This window comes from Furipterus horrens, unplaced genomic scaffold (assembly GCF_987537825.1).
Source record: "Furipterus horrens unplaced genomic scaffold, mFurHor1.1.pri manual_scaffold_5, whole genome shotgun sequence".
In the NCBI taxonomy this organism is placed as follows: Eukaryota; Metazoa; Chordata; class Mammalia; order Chiroptera; family Furipteridae; genus Furipterus; species Furipterus horrens.
In genome coordinates, this window is record NW_028327175.1 from 135,548,806 (window position 1) to 135,570,226 (window position 21,421).

The following is a 21,421-nucleotide window of genomic DNA, read 5'->3' on the forward strand; positions in this document are numbered from 1 at the left end:
GAGCTGAGTGTATATGAAATGTGTGGCATTATATGACCCTTTGATAAATTCAGCACAAGCATTTACGGCTCATTCTATGTGGGACACTGTGCGAGGAGCTAGAGCAGAGGTTGCAAACTGGCAGCCTGAGGCTTGTCATCTACATTCATGCTTTGTTTGGCTGGCAAAGGATTAAATTAAAAATAAAATTAGTTATCACTGTTTTAAAATGGGGAAAATCCAGATTTGTAATTTCTTGGGATGATAGGAAGATCTAACATCCTAGGGAGCTGTTGCCACTTGACACAATCAGCTAGAGCACAAGTATGTGCTCCCCAGTTTGTTATGGTTCCTGTTCATTCATTTACTGTTACCTGCCTGGCCCTGTAGGCATTTGAACTTGGTCCCCACAATTAGGGAGCTATAGGAAGATAAATATATACCCAAGCTGAAAATGTGAACTCTCACACTTCTTGCAGATCAAACCAAAACTATATGTTCCATCTCTTTTATCCCTTGAGATTAGCTTAGAACCTACTTGGTAGGGAAGCATAGTTTAGTTGGTATGATGTGAAGGTTCAAGGAATCTTACATTGAAACATAATCTGACAGGTTAGAATTCCAATTCCAGAGGAAACACAGAGACTCGAGATTTATTTTGTGCTGGGCAATTGTTTATAGGAGCAACAAGCCTCCACATATGAACTCAGCCCTTTCAAACACAGTCTCGGATGGCAAAGGAAGATTTGCCTTTTTTCCAACTTATTTTCCAAGCTCCATTTCCGTTGTTTAGATTAAAAGTCAGTCTCCAGATATGCCTCAGGATGTTGAATAACTCCTGGGTGAACCGACTCTTAGTCTGGGAGAGAGCTCCAGGTGCTCAGGGTCTTTCAGAAGGTCTCCTCAGGGGCTAGTGGGTTCTAAATGGTCCTAGGAAGATAGGCAAAAACCTCCTTCAAGGACTTCAAGTGCAAAGTAGCCTTTTAGACGACTTATTTTAATCATACTTTCTCTTTTTGCTTCCTTTTTGCATGTCCCGTTTTTTTCCATGCTAAACAGACCTGCGAATAGAGGGTTTGTTTAGAGTACCAGGGAATAGTGTCCGACAGCAAATTTTAAGAGATGCTCTCAATAATGGAACTGATATTGACTTGGAATCGGGGGAGTTTCACTCAAATGACGTTGCCACCTTGCTGAAGATGTTTCTAGGAGAGTTACCTGAGCCCTTGCTGACACATAAACATTTCCATGCACACCTCAAAATTGCTGGTGAGTATAGGAGGTGAGGAGATATAAATACATTTCTTTCAATTTAGTAAAGTCCTTTGGAATTTTCTGTTGTTTGTAACCCACAGCAATCTTTCTGCTAGACAAGAAAAGAAAGAAAGAAAAAGAAAAGAAACAATCAATAAAACAAAAGAAAACAAAAAAATACTTCTGCTAATATTGGTTAAGAGTTCATGGTATTTCTCGACTTTTCTGGTTACTCATTAGATATTGGCCAGCTAAGTTTGATTTCTCCAAGCATTTTTCTTGATAAATTAGCTTCTTTGAAAATAAAATCTAGCATAGTGCTTTGAATATTTAGCTAGTTAATAAATGTATGCTTTCATTGGATCGATTCACATTACCAAGATGGTTATAGGTTTGGTACATTTGCCTTAGTTTGAGGCTTTTGCTAAGTATTATTATGCTTCAATTAAGATCATCTCTACTCTTGGAAGTTTGTTTTTCTTTTCCCTAGGATTTTTAAAAAATTGAATATATTGGGGTGACATTGGTTGATTAAAATTATATAGGTTTCAGGTGTATAATTCTATAATACATTGTATATTGTATTGTGTTCACCACCACAAGGAAGTTTGTTTTTTATTTTATTTATTATTTTACTTTTTATTGTATTTTTCCCATTACCATTTATCTCCCTTTGAAGTTTGTTTTTATTAGAAAATAATTTTACTTGCTTTCTAAATAGTCAATACATTCACATGGTTCAAATTCAAAGTGTTCAAAAGAGTATAAAGTGAAAAGACTCTTCCACCCTTGTTCCCCAGCACCGAGTTTTTCTTCCCAGAGGCAAACAATGCTATGATTGCTAATGTATTCTTCCAGAGGTATTTTATAGACTTACAAATACTTAGATATATTTCTTTTCTCTCTTTTTATGTGATGGTAGGGTATTATATTTATAGGTTTTGTTTTTTTTTAACTTAATGTGTCTTGGAGAATGTTCCATTCCCAGCTCCCAGTTTCCTCATTCTCCTGTATGCCTGTGTGGCAGAGAGTTCATTCTTCAACTGCACAGCTGTTAATGCTGCTATGGTTTCCCCGCCCATGAACATTTTTCTCTTACTTCTTTTTTTTTTCATGGAATGCATAATGGATTTGTGTGTCACCCTGGTGCAGGGGCCACCTTAATTCTCTGTATTGTTCCAATTTTAGTATATGTGCTGCCGAAGCGAGCACTCCTTGCTTCTAATTTTAAGAAAAATAAACATAAGATTTTTCTTTTCAATAATTTTTACTACTTAAAAGAAAACCAAGTTTGAATTTCTAAAATCTAATAAGATTAGATTTTTTTAGCACTATCAGTAATAATCCAGATGATACAAATGAGAAAATATTACTAGAATGTTATATAACTTGACAGTTATTTTGGAGAAAAATAAAATTGCTGAATCTTTGAAAAAGATGTGGAAAATACTGATAAATTCCTTTCATAAGGGTAATATGAAGAATGCGTTTTCTGTTTGCTTTCCCATTGAGTTAGTTTATTACAGTATTTGAAATCCTCCCCTTCAACACCTCATGAGTCACTGTTCTTGGAGGTCATATTGAGGTGTGGCACAATTGTAGTATTTGCCATGCCTTGCTGATAGCTGGGAGGGATTTTTTTTTAATCCCATATTAATAGGGAACAGTTTCTAGAAATATGATCTGTCTTTCCTAAACTTGGAATTATTATTGCAGTTCAACAGCTTAAACAACACACTGTAATCATTTTCAGGTCTATATGAATTATACCCAAATATTTATCTGTGTCTTTTGACATTTTGATTATCTAGGGGACTGTTTTTATTGATAACCTGTGTAGTCTGTTAGGGGAGAAGCAATGATTCTGACTCCATGATGAGCTGCCTAGATTTGGATTGTCCTGTTATCAGGGCATAATTCACTCTCATATTTTTTTTAGCAACAAAATGTTTGGGTGAGGAAAAGTGAAAGGGGTGGAATTATGAAAGGTATGTGTGGACATATTTTTATTTCTCTTGAGTGTACACCTAGGAGTGAAATTGCTGGGTCATATGGTAACTCTGTGTTTACCTTGTTGAGGAACTTTCAAACCATAATATTTTCCAAAGTGCCTATACGATTTTACGTTCTCACCAGCAACATGTACGAAGATTTAATTTTCTCATCATTCTTGCCAAAACTTGTTATTGTCAGTCTGATTCTAACCATATTGTCAGTCTTTCTGATTATAACCAAAACCAGTGGGTATGGTTTCGATTTACATTTCCCCGATAGCTAATGATACTGAGTATACAAATGCTTATTGGCCATTTGTATATCTTCTTTGGAGTGTTCTGTCTATTGTTTGATTGGGTTTTTATTTTTATTATTGAATTGTATTGATAATATTTTGTTATGTTTTGCTATAATCTCTTTATGCCTGATTCCTTTTGTTTCTTTCTTTGATTGGAGTTGAGGGGAGGATAATAGTAGGAACAATATTTTTTTCTTGCTTGTATTTAATCCCTACTTTGCAAACATCCCTTTTGTCTTCAAGATTTGATGCAGTTTGATGATAAAGGAAACAAGACCAATATGCCAGATAAGGCACGGCAAATTGAGGCTCTTCAGTTGCTCTTCCTCATTCTCCCTCCACCCAATCGTAACTTGCTGAAGTTGTTGCTTGATCTCCTGTACCAGACAGCAAAGAAACAAGACAAGAATAAGATGTCTGCCTATAACCTTGCCCTTATGTTTGCACCCCATGTCCTGTGGCCAAAAAATGTGAGTGTTGAGGGGAAGAGCAAAGACTGCTAGGTTTTCTTGGGCTGGGCCTTATCCTGTGACTGTACCTTGGTGAGGTTATCAAGGGTCCAAGGTCTAGTCTTCCGTTTCACAATTTTAGGGACTAACTTTAATAGTTCGTTTAAGAGTCTTTAAACCTGAGGAGGCCAGTTCTTGTTAACCTCACTTATAAATCAATCTCTGATAATCCGGAATGGCAGTTTATTAGTGGAAACTCAGTGGAAAAGTTTAGCTACTAAATAAACAAGGGTACTCATTTTGACTGGTTAATATAAATTCCTTCTTAACATGAAAGCCATCTTGGGAAGTCAGATTGATTCCTGAAGATTGCATGGTTTAAATTTAGAATAGAGCTGTTTGACCCTGGCTGGGTAGCTCATTTGCTTAGAGTGTCATCCTGATATACCAAAGTTGCGGCTTCAATCCTTGGCCAGGGCACAAACAGAAATCAACCAATGAATGCATAAATAAGTGGAACAACAAGTCAATGTCTCTCTCTCTCTCTCTCTCTCTCTCTCTCTCTCTCTCTCTCTTCCCTTTCTCTCTCAAAAATAAAAAATAAAAATAAAATAGAGCTGTTTGATCTTATAGGATAATTTCACTAAGCTTTTAGATGACACATAAAACAATCCTCCTTTGTCCTAACTTTCCTGAATGTATTTCTTATTACTAAGAACATGGCCTTCTCAATGACTTACATGAAAAATAAATTATCTAAAATCTTTTGACCCGATTCTTGATCTAGAGGTATGTAGGTTCATATTTCTGACCATTCATAATACAGGTTTTACTATATGATGGAATTGGGAGCCAGGATACTTGGGTTGGAAGCTGTAAACCAGCTGTGGCCTGTATTCTTTGCCCTTTCTGTGCTTAGGCTCCTCCTCTGTAAACTGGGCTCAATAGTACCTTTCCCACTGACCTGACAAGGTAGTTGGAAAGATAATAGAAATATATGGATATGGTGGACTTATAAAATATTTTGGGGATAAAAGAAATGAGAAAAGGAAGGTAAAAGAGAGGTTGTGTGATACATTTTACCTAACAAGTAACTAGTGAAAAAAATAATACAAAGTTCTGGGCCAGGAAGATCATCTCCCCAGAGGAAGGCTGGTAGGGGTGGGGGTGAGGGTGGGAGGATGGTTGGATGATGAGAAGGAAGGACGCACCAACATCTGTCCTTATTAAGGCTTTTAGAACCAGCTGACTCTGAAAAAGGAGTAATTTGTGCCTGTAAAGAGAAGTATATAAGAGGTCTTGCTAAAAGCAAAAATTAAGTAATAAAGATACATGTTGAGGATGAGGGCTCTGGGATAGTCGAGATGCTTCAGTGCTTAAAAAAGAGGCAGGAGAAACAGGAGAAGATGTCACCTTGGATATCAATTAGTAGTGACAATTCTCTTTTGTCTTTGGAGAAACTCCAGTTTCTCTGAAGAGGCAATGTTCTTGGTGGTTGGTGTAGATTCTGTTCTTCCTGACCCTTTCCCCAGACTAGATCTTTAGCGACTCCGCATGCATGTCTAATTCTTAAGCAGAATCAGGACATGAAGATTGGTTCTCCAGGATTTCCTGGTCACTGCAGAGACACGTGGTTCTTCCTAGATTATGTCATGCAGTGGAAATCTACCTTTAAAAGAATAAGCCTATTGGTAAGTAAATGGAGTATCTGCCAGCTCTTAATCCCCCCCCCCCTTTTTTTTCTCTCTGAATAGGTCACTGCCAATGACCTTCAAGAGAATATCACAAAGTTAAACAATGGGATGGCTTTTATGATCAAACACTCCCAGAAACTGTTTAAGGTAGGTAAGGAATGGGTTTGGGTGCAAACAGACAAGGAGGATGGGGCAAGGTGGGATCCTAATGAGGGTAAGGGCTATAAAAACGGGTAGATAAGAAAGGCCCTGTGACTGGAAAGCATATTAGACAGTGGCAAGCCTGGAGGGGACAACCCAGGTAGGGAGGCTAGCTCTGTACCTGAAGGCTGAGTAGGGCTCTGCCCCTGGGCGTGTGGCTTCACCATCTGACGTTTTCACGAAGACCAGCCTTATGTGAGCCACTCGGTAGTTTCATCCTGCCTGCTTCCTGCCAGTGGAATTGTGAGGCTCTGACAGCCTCCTTTCATTTTGAACTTGGTCCCTTTTAGTCCAAACTAGCAGTGTTTCTGCCAACATAATTTTCTCAAGAACTTTGTGTCTCTTCTGTGGGTTTCAGCGGGATTCAAAATGCCACATATATAAATCTTTTGAAGATACACCCTTCTCTGCTTGAGCTCTTGCTGAGAAGGCTGAGGGACACACCTGTAAGCTTCCTAGAGGCCCTCTGGTTTGATTGACAGTATCTGTGAGGCACATCTTTACTCTCTTAAAAGGGCCCTTTGTGTGACTGAATGTTCTGACCTTTTGATGTTTATAAGATTTTATAAATAAAGGTTGCACAGTCATATTCTTGGCCTTTCCTTTAGAGCTCACTTTTCTAATAGTGAATTTCTTAATTTTAACATCTTTTGCCATCTGGAAAGGCTGAGAATTTTAAAGATTATCCAGTTCTGGTTTCTTTCTTTCTTTTTGCTATTTATTGTTTGTGGTAAAAATACTCATGGCAAAATTTACCCTCTTAACTGTGTTCAGTGCATTAATTTGTTGATGTAATTTTTATGAGTTTATTTGAACCAAATTAATGACATACGCTGAGGAGAAAGATCTCTAATGCTCCAGAGAATAACTGTTTGGCAGCTTCTTTTGTGCATTTGGAATTAAGGAGGGAAAGTAAGGAAGATTACAGGAAGTGGGGAGAAAGCAAGGCAGGGATTGGATCACAGGATAGTTGACAAGATTATGTGCTTTCTTGAGGGTTAATACCCTCTTTAAGAGGTATTACTTCTGGTATTTCAAAGGTGTATTAACCTAGACCCACAAGAATAATGGACAGGGCTTGCTTAAAAACCTCTTACTAAGAAGATATAGGCCTTGGTTGTGACTACCTACCATGGCCTTCCCAGTTAGAAATTTATGATCGGCTCACCCTGTGAGGTTACTGTCATAGAAACCCCCTTTTTTGGTTCACAAATTACATAAATGTTGTTGTGCAATGATCACCACCATCCATATCCAGGACTCTTCATTTTGCAAAACTGAAACTGTATACTTGTACTTCACTGTAAAGCATTTTTAAAAGCGATTTAAAACAACACAAATTTATTGATTCTGTAGAAGTCTGAGATGAGTCTCACTGGGCTAAAATCAAGGTGTTGGCAAGGCTACATTTCTTTCTGGATGTTCCAGGAGAGATTCAGTTTACTTGCCTTTTCTCCCTTCTAGAGGCCACCCACATTCTTTGGCTTATGGTCCCCTTTGTCTTCAAGGTCACCAATGTTATGTCTCTGACTATTCTTCAACAGTCACATTTCCCTCTGACCACTGCTGGGAAAGGGTCTCTGCTTTTAAGGACCCATGTGATTATACATTGGACCCACCCTGATAAGCTACTCCAAGGTCCTTAACTTAATCATGTTAGCAAAACCTCTCCCCCGACCCTTTTTTTCCCACCATGTAAGATAATAAATCACTGTGGAGGATTTTGAGAGTACAGGTCATACAACTTTAGAGATACGGTATTCCCTCACTTATTGCAGGTATTACGTTCTAGATACCCCCACCCCCGCGATAGGTGAAAATCCACGAAGTAGGAACCTTACATTTATTTTAGTATTTATATATATTTTAAGGCTTTATAAACCCTTCCCACACACTTATAAACCGTTCCCAGTCCCTTATTAACCTTTCCCACTCTCTTATTAACCTTTTCCACACTTTTATAAACTCTACTTATGTTCTTAAACATATTCTAAACTCTTAAACCTATGTAACTTAAACAACATACATATACAGTACTGCAAAATCCTGTGACGTAGCGAAAAATCCGCGATAAATAATTAAATATAATATTTTAAAAAATCCCGTGATGCAGTGAGGCCGCGATAAGTGAACCGTGATATAGAGAGGGACTACTGTAAAACTGGAGTACAGTCTCCTAGATGTAATTCAGCTTGGTACAAATTCTAACGCTAGAGTCTTTCAGTCTCTGTTTTTGCTCTTTTTTTGGCGGGGCAGGGGGATGGGGCGCGGGGGTGTTGGTTGTCTTCCAGTAAAGAAAGGAAGACCTCAGCAAATTCAAAAAGAGCTGTAAGCACTGTTTTTACTCTTCTTTTTCTCCTGCAGACCCTCTTTCAGCTTCTCATCCTTGGGGTTTTGATTCTTGTTTGCTACTTTATCTTTGTTTCCAGGCTAGTGTGAGCACTGTTTGAGCCTTTGTTGATCACTAAAGGAGAGAAAGAAAGCTTTTTGGGGACTTATTTTGGTCTTTTCTCTTTCAATTTGGTTCAGAACTGGTGTACTTGTAGGCACCTGCTTTACCACTTTGACAGATAACATTCTTCCCTGAGCTTTTCCCCTGGATGAAAAACGGTTGCTTGTTCTATGTGCTCCGTCACTTATTCAGGGTTCCTGTTTTACTCCAGATTTGTTCTTGTGCTCTGTCGTGTCTTCTCGGCTGCTTTGTATGGATTTTTCACCACCTTAATCCTCATATCCTGTGTTGCCTCATTCTGTGTTTTTTGTATTTTTTCCCCTGCTCTGCCATTTTCCCTAAACTTCCTCTTAGCTGTTTGTAGTTCTGCCCTCTGTTGTCTGACCCTGTCTAATTTTATCTCTCTCCAACATGAGTCACCACATCTTTTCCTATGGACTTACATATATAGTTAAGGCCAATTTTCATTTTATTTGGGGAGTCCTTTTGTTTCCTATGAATTGTAAAATACTTAAGACCCCCAGATTTTCATTTAAATCAGTCTGTCTCTGGCTCCCTTTCTGGATTTTCCTTCAGTAATATCTTTTTGGGACAGAATTTTTGTTTATTTGTTTTTGTTTGTTTTTAAAGTTTATAGAATAGGTAGTGTGGGTTTTATCATATTCTTGTTTGGAGGAAATTAATTTTAGTCTTTATCTCTGTTTTATACTTTTCAAGTTAAAAATTAAACTGTAGATATGTCTGTCACAAGACATTTTTAAAACAACTTTATTATGAAATTTTTTGAATATAGAGAGAAGTACAAAAACAGTGAACATTCATATAACTATCCCTCAGATTCAGCAAATATACACTTTATCTCTGTATATTCATATTTTGTGTGTGTGTGTGTGTGGTTGAACCACTGATAGTAAATTGCAGACATCATTGTTCTTCACCCTAAGTACTTAATGCATCTCCTAAGAATAAGAATATTCTGTTAGTCACAATACCATTATTATATCTAAGATAATGAACAAGAATTTCATATCAGCTAATATTTAGTACAAATTCAAATTTCTTCATTTGTCTTAAGAGTATATTTTATAGCTTTTTAAAAACATAAGCTAATTGAGGTTTATGAATTACTCTTCATTATTATATCATTTGAAGTCTGGAACAATCATGCTTTTTCTTCATATTGATGTATGGAAGCATTCAGGCCAATTGTGTTATAGAATATTCCACATTCTAAATTAGTCTTACTGTTTTCTCAAGGTCATTTAACTTGTTCCTCTATCCCCTTATATATCGATGGTTCCTGTGGATTCACGTTAACCAATTTTGGCAAAGATGTTTGTGTACATCATATTGCATCACATTATGAGGCACAGAATGTCAGGTTGCCTCATTCTTAGTGATACTAGTTTTGCTAGCTGCCACATATCTCAATATAAAGGTACATATTTTTTCCCCCTTTGGTACAGTAAGTAATCTGTAGGGAGATTGCATAATATAATGATTTTAGCATCCATTGATAATCCTGCTGGAGTCTATGATTACATTGGGTATTACAAAATAGTGATATTCTATTATTTGATCTTTATTAGCTGACTTTCTTCCTTGGAGAACAGTTTTCCTTTTTTCTAATTCTTGTTTTTAATGAGTTATCACTATAGACTAATGTATTTTTAGTTATTCAAAGTTTTAGTAAATTTAGTACTAATTTTGATAATCTGTCCCAAATTTGGCTAGTGATTGTCCTCATAAGCTGGTTCCTGTTGTGTCTTTTTGACAGGACTCCATTACTCTTTTTGAGTGTTTCCTTTCTGGCATAAAATATTCCCAGCTGCTCTGGTGGGGTAGCTCAGTTGGTTAGAGTGTTGTTCTGATATGCCAAGGTTGTGGGTTCAGTCTCTGGTCAGGGCACAATACAAGAAACAACTGATGAATGCATAAATAAGTGGAAGAACAAATCTCTCTCTCTCTCCCCCTCTGCCTCCCTCCTTCCTCTCTCTAAAAATCAATCAATAAAAATAAAGAAGTAAAAAACAAATGTCCCCAGCATACCCTGTTCTTATTGCACCATGGGACTGGAATCAGGAGTTTTCTCCAAGGAGCCTTGGTTTCTTTAATACTAGGTTTACTCATTGTTTCTGGGGGTGTCATTGGCACTTTGAGGGCAAGGAAGTAGGTTAAAATTTTTAACAAGACATCGTTACTTCATATTAATATTTCCAATTCAGATTTAACATTACAGAACTTTTTCTTGACTTCTTTTACCTTATATTTATATCTCCTTTTTTCTGACATTGTAAATTCCAGATTTTCATAGCACTTATGTATATTATTTGCTTTATCCTATGATGTACATAGATAGGTTTCAAAATACTACAACTGTTACTACTAACTGTAAATCTACATAAACCCACTGATGGAATTTCAAGATTTTCTTGTGGTTTCTTTTCCCTTGAATCTATCTCATCAAGGATATGTAGTCAGAATACAGTTTTCAAAAGTTAAGGGGAATAATTCTTTTTTTGGTGTTTATATTAACTATTTAATATATAGATATGTTCATTTTTTTCTGTTTGTGTTGTTTCAGGACTTGCATTTTTTTTTCCTTTGGATTTAATTTTAGTTTTTGAATCTGTAGTATATTTGCATGGTTGAAAAGTCAAAACTACATGAGAAGGTATACTTGGAGAAATCTCAGTTTTTTCTTTATCATTTGCATTGTTTTCTGGTTTATCCTGAGTGTTTTTTTTCTTTTTTAAATAAATATGCATACGTGTGTATATTCTTATTTCCTCTTCATTTTTCCCCAAGTACCTTATACACTGTCACAACAGGAGATCCTGGAAATCATTCCATGTCAGTTCCCTTCCTCCCTCCCTCACTCTTCCCCTTCTTTCTTTCATTTTTAATGACTGCATAGGACTGCACTGAATGGATATATAAAATTTTTTTCAGTCAGTCGCCTATTAGTAGATATTGGAGGTGTGCCTAATCTTGTGATTAGTCTTATCCAATGTACTTGTATTTTTATTTTTATTTGTTTTTGGCTTTAAATTTCTTTTTTTTATTGTTGTTCTATTGCAATTGTTCCAATTGTATTTATATTTCTGAAGGTATATCTTCAGGATAGATTTGCAGAAATGAGATTTCTGGGTAAATGGTAAATGCAAATCTAATTTTCTTAGATATTGCTAAATTCTCTTCCATCAGTGGTTGTATTATTTTATACTTCTACTAGGACTGTATCTGGATTTTTATTACAGGATTCTGGGCAATATATCCATAAGCTAAATTCTTCCATGTCTATTGTAACCCCAGAGGAATTCTAAAAGGTATTTTCTATACAGTGATTCTAAAATATGACTATTTGTAGTTTGTAAGAATTTTAAGGGTGGCTTTGGTCAAGTATAAGCATTGTTGCAAATATCTATATTTTTGTTTCTGGCTCATTTGATTCATGCCATATTTAATTCTTAAAACAGGAACAACTACAGTGGTATCTTCTCACAATTTTCCTATAGGATTTGTTGAGATTATCTTTTTGGTGGAAACTATAGAATAGGGCATTTTGAAGTAATCTGGCAGTCAGATGATTTTAAGAACCACTGTTCTTGAGTCTTAAAACAATTTTAGATACTGCTAATTATTTGGTCTTGGTTTTCTTTTATAACCTGCCCAGGCTCCTGCTTACATTCGGGAATGTGCCAGATTGCACTATTTGGGCTCCAGAACTCAAGCATCAAAGGTAAGAATAGGAAATTGCTCTTAGACCAAACAACGAAAGCATTAATTAAAAGTAATGGAATTTTAGCGTGCTCCATCTCCTGGGAGCATACCCACGCCTTTCCCTTTCTCCTCTTCCTCCCTCTCAGGCATGCATCTCCTAAGCTCTAAGGGAACCCACCAGACTTGCAACTAGGGGAGCAATGGGCAGCAGCAGCTTGTCCCGGGTTGACCCCCTGAACCTGTCTCCAAGGCTCCTTTTCTCTGACTTTCCAGTGAGCCAAAGCAGCTCCACGTAGGCTCATTTCTTTTCTTTTTTTCTGAACTTTTATTTTTTTAAATGATATTTTATTAATTAGCTATTACAGTTGTCCCAAATTTTCCCACTTTGCCCCCCTCCACCTAGCACCTCACACTCCCTCAGGCAATCCCCACACCATTGTTTATATCCATGGGTCATGCATACAAGTTCTTTGGCTACTCCTTTTCCTATACTGTACTTTACATCCCCATGGCTATTCTATAACTACCAATTTGTACTTCTTAATCCCCTCACCTCTTAATCCATTTCCCTACACCCTCCTCCCATCAGGCAACAATCAAAACATTCTCTGTGTCCATGATTCTGGGCCCCCAAAAAAGAACATATCAAAGCTCCAGGCAAAGAACTAAACAAAATGGAGATAAGCAATCTATCAAATGCAGAGTTCAAAACACTGGTTATAAGGATGCTCAGGGAACTCAGTGAGGACCTTGACAGCATAAAAAAGATCCAGTCAGAAGCAAAGGATACATTGTAAAGAACAATTTACAGGGAAACAACAGTAGAGGGGATGAAGCCAAAAATCAGATCAATGCTTTGGAACATAAGGAAGCAAAAACAACCAATCAGAAAAAGAAGAAGAAAAAAGAATAAAAAAAAAAATGAGGTTAGTGTAAGCAGCCTCAGGGACAACTTCAAGTGTTCCAACATTCACATCATAGGGGTGCGAGAAGGAGAAGAGAAAGAATAAGAAACTGGAAATAATTTGGAAAACTAACAAAAGAAAACTTCCCTAATTTGGTAAAGGAAATAGATGCAAGTCCAGGAAGTACAGAGAGTCTCAAACAAGATGGACCCAAAGAGGCCCACTCTAAGACACATTATAATTAAACTGCCAAAGGTTAAAGATAAAGAAAGAATCTTAAAAGCAGCAAGAGAATAGAAGTTAGTTACAGGGGAGTTTCCATAAGACTGTCAGCTGATTTCTCAAAAGAAACATTGCGGGCTAGGGGATTGGCAAGAAATATTTGAAGTCATGAAAAGCAAGGACCTACAGCCAAGATTGCTGTACCCAGCAAAGTAGAATCGAAGGGCAGATAAAGAGCTTCCTAAACAAGAAAAAAACTAAAGGATTCATCATCACCAAGCCATTATTATATGAAATGTTAAAGGGACTTAAGAAAAAGAAGATCAAAACTATGAACAGTAAAATGTCAATAAAGACATCTCTGTCAACAATTGAATCTAAAAAACAAACTTCTTGTCCTGGCTGGTGTGGCTTAGTGAATTGGGAGCTGGCCTGCAAACCAAAGCGTCTCTAGTTTGATTCTCAGTCTTGGCACATGCCTGCGTTGTAGGCCAGGTCCCCACTTGGGGGTGTAAAAGAGGCAACCACTCAATCCACTGAGCTGCATCAGCCAGGGCTTTAAAATGTTTTTATTATAGTTCAGAATTATCTAGTCAAGGGCCTTGCCTGATATTAGAAATAGAAATTCTAGTGGCTAAGTTTGTTTATTTTGGAGCTATGGGAGGTCTCACATTTACCATTTTCAGACTCAAAATGTAGCTTGAATAAATGCTGATGACTTGGTTAGTTTCTTTCTCAGGAAATTTATTTTGACATCAGAAAAAAGACTGAGGCCCTGACTGGTGTGGCTCAGTGGCGTGAGTGCTGGCCTGAGAATCAAAAGGTCGCTGGTTCAGTTCCCAGTCAGGGTACGTGCCTGGGTTGCGGGCCAGGTCCCTGGTTGGGGGTGAGTGAGAGGCAACTGATCTTCCCTTGCACATTGCCATTTCTCTCCCTCTCTTTCTCCTTCTCTTCCCCTCTCTCTAAAAGTAAATAAATAAAATCTAAAAGAGTAAAAAGACTGAGAAGGACGTTATATGTTGAAATAAAAATGCCCCTACACATAGTCTGCTTTCTGAGGTACTCCACGGATGGCATACACTGTATGTTTAACGCTTTTCATAAAGCCTATATGCCTTCTTATAGCATATGGTATAAACAGTCTGTAAATGGCAAGTGTATTAAATATTTTATGGTAATAGAAGTTAATTTTATGTAATACAGTATTTATTTCAGGTTCAGTAATAAGGTAACAAACACTCTTATCAGATAGCTAAAAGACTTGAGACACATGGGTTTAGAAAGCAAATGTGTGATGTTTATTAACAAGATTACAAATGATTACCGAGCTTTAAAAGTGAGAAGTTAAAAAATTTCACAAGTACTTCTTGATAATTTTTGTTTAGTCTGTCTTGTTTAGAAACCGAAGCTGTCATCTCACTCTCTTTAGTTCTGCTTCTGTTTGTTTCTTTGTCTCATTTAGCAAATTCTCAGTGTGACCAGGAAAACAGTATTTGATTTCAACTAGTTTAACTGGGGTGTGGTTTTTCTTAGAGTTGTTATTGTTCCTCTGCTACTGCTGGGTTGTTGTCATGTGTGGGAAAGAGCACCAGTCAAGAACCAGTTCACTTGGGCTCAATGATGGGTCTGTCACTTTAGTATCTAGAGAAGTCTAAACATATGGCTTAACTTCAGTTTTTTTCTTCTATCAAATGGGAATGATGATACTTTCCCTGTTTATTTCATAGGATAGCAGTGAAAATTACATAAGATTAAGAGATGCTTTGAAAACTGAACTCTTGTATAACTTTTGGTGGAAATAATTCTGAATGAATTTAGATTCTTTGAGCAGGTCATGGAGTGGCTATTAATATAGTCTATGATTATAGGTTTCTTTCTATCTGATAAGAGTTTTTATTTTAAAAAAGTAAAGTTTATATAGACCCTGAAGAGATGTTTGTTTATTTCTCACCCAAGAACATGTTTAGAGAGAGTTAAGGGAGGAAGAGAGACAGGGAGAGAGACATTGATGTGAGGGAGAAACATTGATCAGTTCCCTCGTGCATGTGCCCTTCCTGAGGACCAAACCCACAACGCCGGCATGTGCCCTGTCCAGGAATTGAACCTGTGACCTTTCGGTTTACGGGACGATGCTCTAACCGAGCCACACCGGCCAGGGCTGATAATAGTTTTTACACTTTTCTTGTTCCTCGATATAAGAATATACCATGTTCCCCACACCCTTACCCTTCTTTTAGCTGCAGGGTTGTGGGAAGCTGACAACAATGCTGGTAGGCTATATTAATTTACCTTTAAATTTTCTCTAGGATGATCTTGATCTGACAACTTCATGTCATTCTGCATCCTTCCAACTGGCAAAGCCTCAGAAACGGAACCGGATGGACTCCTGCTGTCATCAGGAAGAGATGCAGCAGTGCACAGAAGAGGCACTGAGAGAGCTGTTCCAACACGTTCATAATATGCCAGAGTCGGCGAAGAAGAAACAGCTTATCAGACAGGTGCCTGAGAGCAGGGAAGCAGTGACAGGGCTTGAGGAATGTGATCATGGCTGTAGAGTCACTGGGGAATATTGTTAATAATCTCATTTAATTTTTGGCTCCTATTGGCCCACACTTTGGCTCAGCCATGAAAGCAAACTTGTTTGTGGAACCTCAATGCGATCTCTGTACTACTGCCCCATTAGAGAAAGGAGTGGAGGCTTTTGGATTTCTCCAGTAAACAGAAGGATCCAAGTGTGGTTCAAGTTTCTCTAATTTGGTCATGTACCGAGTTTGCTGAGCGAGAACCAGCAGTTACAACACAAGTCTATTATCCCAAAGTTTAAACCCTTCATATTTCTTTGGCAAATAACAACCTTTCTGAATTTCAGCTTTCTTCTTTGTGAAATGGTGATTGTAATGCCCATCTTGTAGGGATTAGAGATTCTATGGAAAGTGGTTGGCATAGCAGAGCAGAAGTGGGAGCTCTTAGTTGTTTGCAGTTAGAAAACACGGTAAGCCAGGGACCTAGTCTGATATTAGGAATAGGAATTGTAATGGCTAAATTTGTTTATTTTGGAGCTAAGGGAGGTCTCTCATTTGCCGTTTTGAGACTCAAAGTGTAGTTTGAGTAAATCCTGATGACTTGGTTAGTTTCTTTCTCAGGAAATTTATTTTATCTCAGGCCCTCTTGAATTCTAGCTGAACAGGCAAGATCAGTCTCTTTGACTTCTTACTTAGCTGGGTCCTTGCTGAGGTAAATAATTATTATTATTTTTTTATACCGAATCTCAAGCATAAGGGCAGACATAAACGAATGCTCAGAAAATGTTGAGCTATTTTTAACAATTGACAGTGTTCTTTAAGAGAAGTTTTTTGTCACTCTCTTTGAAGTTACTTTGACATCTAGCAAATTGTGATATGCCTGAAATTTTAGAGGGTGTTGGCTGAATATTATTATAGATTTTAAGCAGTGTAGTGATTTGATTCTTGGTAGAGACTAAGATAGTGATTTAGGTAGGATGAATGGAATGACTTATCAAGAGCGCTGAAGGTTAAATATAATACGAAGGAAAAATCTTAACATTATTTTTGCTTGCTCTTTTTTTTTTTTTAAATAGGAAATTACACAGAAGGATAAGAAGAAAATAAAATCACTCGTCCCATGAGTATTTACATTTTGGCCATTTCTTTCAGTCTTTTTTGTATGGATATATTTTTATACAGTTTGCTTTTACCATATACTTTCGTTTTTTTCTTGGTAGAAAAGGAAAGGGGGTTTATTTAAGAATTTTACAGATTCAGAATAGCAGCAGGTTTCTACCGTTATGCCCCACTCCCTTTAAAACACCCCAAAACACTTAATACTGCTTCCCCCTGCCAAACCAGGCCAGTTTCAGAATACTGTTTTTCAGAAAAGCAGAAGTCCGCGGCTCTGTATTTCTGGTCACGGTTCAGCATTTCAGGCATCTCCCACTAATCCATGCTTGGTAAGGCAGGTCCCCACAATTCCATTAGCTCTGCTGTGGTCTCCTTCTTACACCCTTTCAGTCTGTATGGCTTCTCTTCACCATATACTTTCTTTTATTGTCTGCCTGCAAACTCCTTGCCTGCATTTAAAATACTGCCATTTGGTTTTGTTTAGTATATTTTATTAATTATGCTGTTGCAGTTGTCCTAATTTTTTCCCTTTTGCCCCCCTCCACCTGGTGCCCCCATTCCCTCTGGCAGTTCCCCTTCCCCTTAGTTATGTCTATGGGTCATGTATATAAGTTCTTCAGCTACTTCATTACCTATTCTGTTCTTAACATCCCCCTGTCTATTTTGTACCTACCTATTGTGCTTCTTAATCTCTGTACTTTTACCCCCTTTTCCATCTCCCCTTCCCAACTGATAACCCTCCAAATGATCTCCATAGCTATGATTTTATATCTGTTCTGCTTGTTTGCTTAGTTTGTAATTTGTATTCAATTATTGATGTGAATTTATCGCCATTTTAATGTTCATCATTTTGATCTTCTTTTTGTTATATAATTCCCTTTAGCATTTCGTATAATAATGACTTGGTGATGATGAACTCCTTTATCTTTACCTTGTCTGGGAAGCACTTTATCTGCCCTTCCATTCTAAATGATAGCTTTGCTGGATAGAGTAATCTTGGTTGTAGGTCCTTCTTTTCATCACATTGAATACTGCTTGCTAGTCCCTTCTTGCCTGCAAAGTTTCTTTTGAGAAATCAGCTGATAGTCTTATACAAACTTCTTTGTAGGTAACTATCTGCTTTTCTCTTGCTGCTTTTAAGATTTTTTATCTTTAATCTTTGACATTTTAATTAGAATGTGTCTTGGTGTGGTCCTCTTTAGGTCCATCTTGTTTGGGACTCTGTACTTCCTGGGATTATATGTCTATTTCTTTCATCAGATTAGGGAAATTTTCTTTCATTATTTTTTCAACTAAGTTTTCAATTTCTTGCTTTCCTCTTCTCCTTCTGGCACTCCTATGATTTAGTTGTTGGTACATTTAAAGATGTCCTAGAGGTTCCTAAGCCTATCCTCGTTTTTTTGAATTCTTTTTTTCTTCCTGCTGTTTTGATTGAATCCTTTTTCCTTTCTTGTGTTCCAAATCATTGATTTGATTCTTGGCTTCTCCCCTCATTGGTTTCCTATAGATTTTTCTTTATTTCACTTATTGCAGCCTTCATTTCTGCCTGGGTCTTTTTTATGCTGTTGAAGTACCCAGTAAGTTCCTGGAGCATCCTTATAATCAGTGTTTTGAACTGTCCATCTGATAGGTTGCTTATGTCCATTTCATTTAGTGCTTTTTTTAGAGTTTTATTGTGTTCTTTTATTTGGGCCATATTTCTTTGTCTTCTCATTTTGGCAGCCTCCCTGTGCGTGTTTCTGTGTATTAGGTGGAGCTGCCTTGACTCCCTGTCTTAGTAGCGTGGCCTATTGTAGAAAAGTACTCCTGTTAAGTTGTATGGGGAGGAGCCTTAGGCAATTGCCAGGTTGGGGCAAGTCGTGTCACCTTCTGTTGCTCTGTGTTGGGGAGGGCTCACAGAGGGGACAATGCCGCTGTCTGGCCTTTAGAGTTTTGCCCAGGAGGAATCTGTCTCCTGACACTTGACTTCACTTTCTCCCCATATGCCACTGGTGCACTTCCAGCTGTTGTCCTCGTGCTGAATCCCAGAGTGGGTGGGTCTGTGTGCGAGCCCTTTAAGAGGAGTCTCTTGAGAATTCTGCAGTTTCTTCCACTACCCCAACATGAACTGCTTTTTACAGCAAGAAGTTATGGAGACTTATCTTCCTGGCACTTGAACCCTGGGCTGGGTGGTCTGGACTGGGACTGGGATCCCTCACTCCAGAGGCATCCCTCCTGTTTTTTATCCACCACATGTGGATATGGGGCTACCTAGTCCTGTCTCTAAGCCTCTCTGTGCCTCTCCGGAGGCATCTCCCTGTGTCTCCGCCCCTCCTACCGGTCTGGATGAATGTGGCTTCTTTAAATCCTTGGTTGTCAGACTTCCACACAGCTTGATTTTCTGACAATTCTGGATGATACTTGTTTTGTAATCTAGTTGTATTTTTTGCTGTAGTTGTTCATGGAAGTTTACTTACACCTCCTTCTTGACCAGAAGTCCCCTAAAATACTGCCATTTCCTTTCAAAGAAACCATAATCTTACTATTTCCTAATTTTTCTCCCTAATTATAAAAATAATGAATATTCATTATAGACATATTGCAATCTCCAGATTTAGAGTATTTTCTCCTAGTGTTTCTTGTGCATTTCAAATTTTTTCTGCTTAATTGAGATCATGATATATATTCAAATTTTCTATTTTGTACCCTTTTCACTTAACATTGTATCTGGTGTTGGCCAGTGTGTCTTAGTTGGTTGGAGCATTTCCCCATAAACTGAAAGGTTACAGGTTCGATTCTTGGTCAAGGCAGGTGCATTGGTTGTGGATTTGATTCCCTCTCTGGGTGTGTAGAAGAGGCGATTGTTAGATGTTTCTCCCTCATGTTGATATTTCTCTCCCTTTCCCTCTTCCTCCTTTCCCCTCTCCCTAAAAAAAAATCATTAAGCGAGTCCTTGGGTGAGGATTTAAACAAATAAATAAATAAAATTATATCATGAACATTTTCCATGTCATTAAAAAGCTATAAACATTTTAATGGTTGCATAATATTTCCATCATAGATAACCTAATGTATATATAGTTTGCCTTCTATTGGGCATGTTGGGGTAATTAGTTTATACATTTTTGTTATAAGTGTTTTCATTGAAGATTTTTTCCTGGAAATGGCATGACCAAAGGATATGCATTTTTCTTTGTTGTTGTTGATATATCTACTAGGTCTCTTTTAATATATAGGTTCCTCCTTTTCTCTCATCCCTCTTATTCCCCTCTAAAACACTGCCGAAGGTTTTTTTATTTGAATAAACTCTTAAATTTCACATAGTTTATATTTAGAAAAAAATTGCAAAGATGGTACAGAGAATTCTCACATACCCTTCCCCAGTTTCTCCTAATGTTAACATTGTCAAACCTAAGAATTTAACAATAGTACATTACTATTAACATTACAGACTTTATTCAGATTTTACCAATTTTTCCACTAATACTGTTTTTCTGTTCTGGGGTGCAATCCAGGATATGCATTGCATTTAAATATACATACACACATTCTCTCTCTCCACCCCCTGTCCCCACACTTTATTTGTGAGAGAAATCAGATTGTTTATCTTCTAATCTCCCACAGTCTGGATTTTGCTGGTTGCATACTTGTGTTAAGATGCTTCTCAGTCCTCTGTACTTGCCATAAACTGATTCCAATTCGATTTTTTTTGATGTGCACTATTTAATTTAATTAACCATCAGGCTAATTTAATAAATTTGGACTTTAAAAAAAGATTTTATTTATTTAGTTTTAGAGAGAGGGGAAGGGAGGGAGAAAGAGAGGGGAAGGGAGGGAGAAAGAGAGGGAGAGAAACATCAATGTGTAGTTACCTTTCATATACCCCCAACCGGAGACCTGGCCTACAACCCAGGCTTGTGCCCTGACTGGGAATTGAAACTGTGGCCCTTTGGTTCGCAGGCCAGTGCTCAATCCACTGAGCCAAACCAGCCAGGGCTAGACTTGTTTTTTGGCAGCATCATTTCTGCCTTTGTGATTTGCTTGCCACCCTACTTACTAATATATATATGCACAGACTGACTTATTCCTGGACTTTTCTTGGTATTTACACTTAACTCTTCATATGGTTGTCACAGAATGCTATCTCTTAATGGGAGAATATTAACAAAATGTTCCCTATGTTTTCTTTTAGTTTAATAAGCAATCTGTGACCCAAACACCAGGGCGAGACCCTTCTACTCCCCAGGTACAGAAGAGGGCACGTTCACGCTCTTTCAGTGGCCTTATTAAGGTAGGTGTGTTATCAGTTTCATCCTTGACTGAGAAAATTGAGCAGTTTGACTGTTGTTATGCATAAACAATTTTCTTCTATTCTTTGGGATCTTATAAAGGACTCATTTGTAAGGGAATACGGATAGCATTTGGAAAAGCTTTTATTTTTCAGAGCATTTAGCTGTGCTTCAAATCAGAGAAGCTCCGTGATTAGAGAAATGAGGAATAAAAAAATGAAGGCCCATCTTCTCTTTTGGGATTGAGGACAGAGTCCTTACTCCTGAACTGTGTAGAGAGTCTCTTTTGCTTCATGACCTGCTTTGTGCTACACACTTCATTCTACAGTTTGCTGAAATTATG

At 37.6% G+C, this 21,421-nt stretch overlaps 1 protein-coding gene and 1 non-coding gene across 2 annotated transcripts in view; one reads left to right on the forward strand and one right to left on the reverse strand.

Annotated features, from left to right (window-relative positions):
• ARHGAP19 (Rho GTPase activating protein 19) overlaps positions 1-21,421 on the forward strand; it is a 54,600-nt gene that overhangs the window by 25,545 nt on the left and 7,634 nt on the right. Inside the window, 6 exon segments of the mRNA XM_090277905.1 lie at positions 1,039-1,248; positions 3,770-3,996; positions 5,730-5,816; positions 11,999-12,064; positions 15,479-15,670; positions 20,982-21,080. Coding sequence (XP_090134031.1) covers positions 1,039-1,248; positions 3,770-3,996; positions 5,730-5,816; positions 11,999-12,064; positions 15,479-15,670; positions 20,982-21,080 — 881 coding nt within the window.
• LOC150009910 (U6 spliceosomal RNA) lies at positions 2,341-2,445 on the reverse strand. The gene has a single exon (XR_016511504.1). It is a non-coding gene; the product is annotated as a U6 spliceosomal RNA (small nuclear RNA).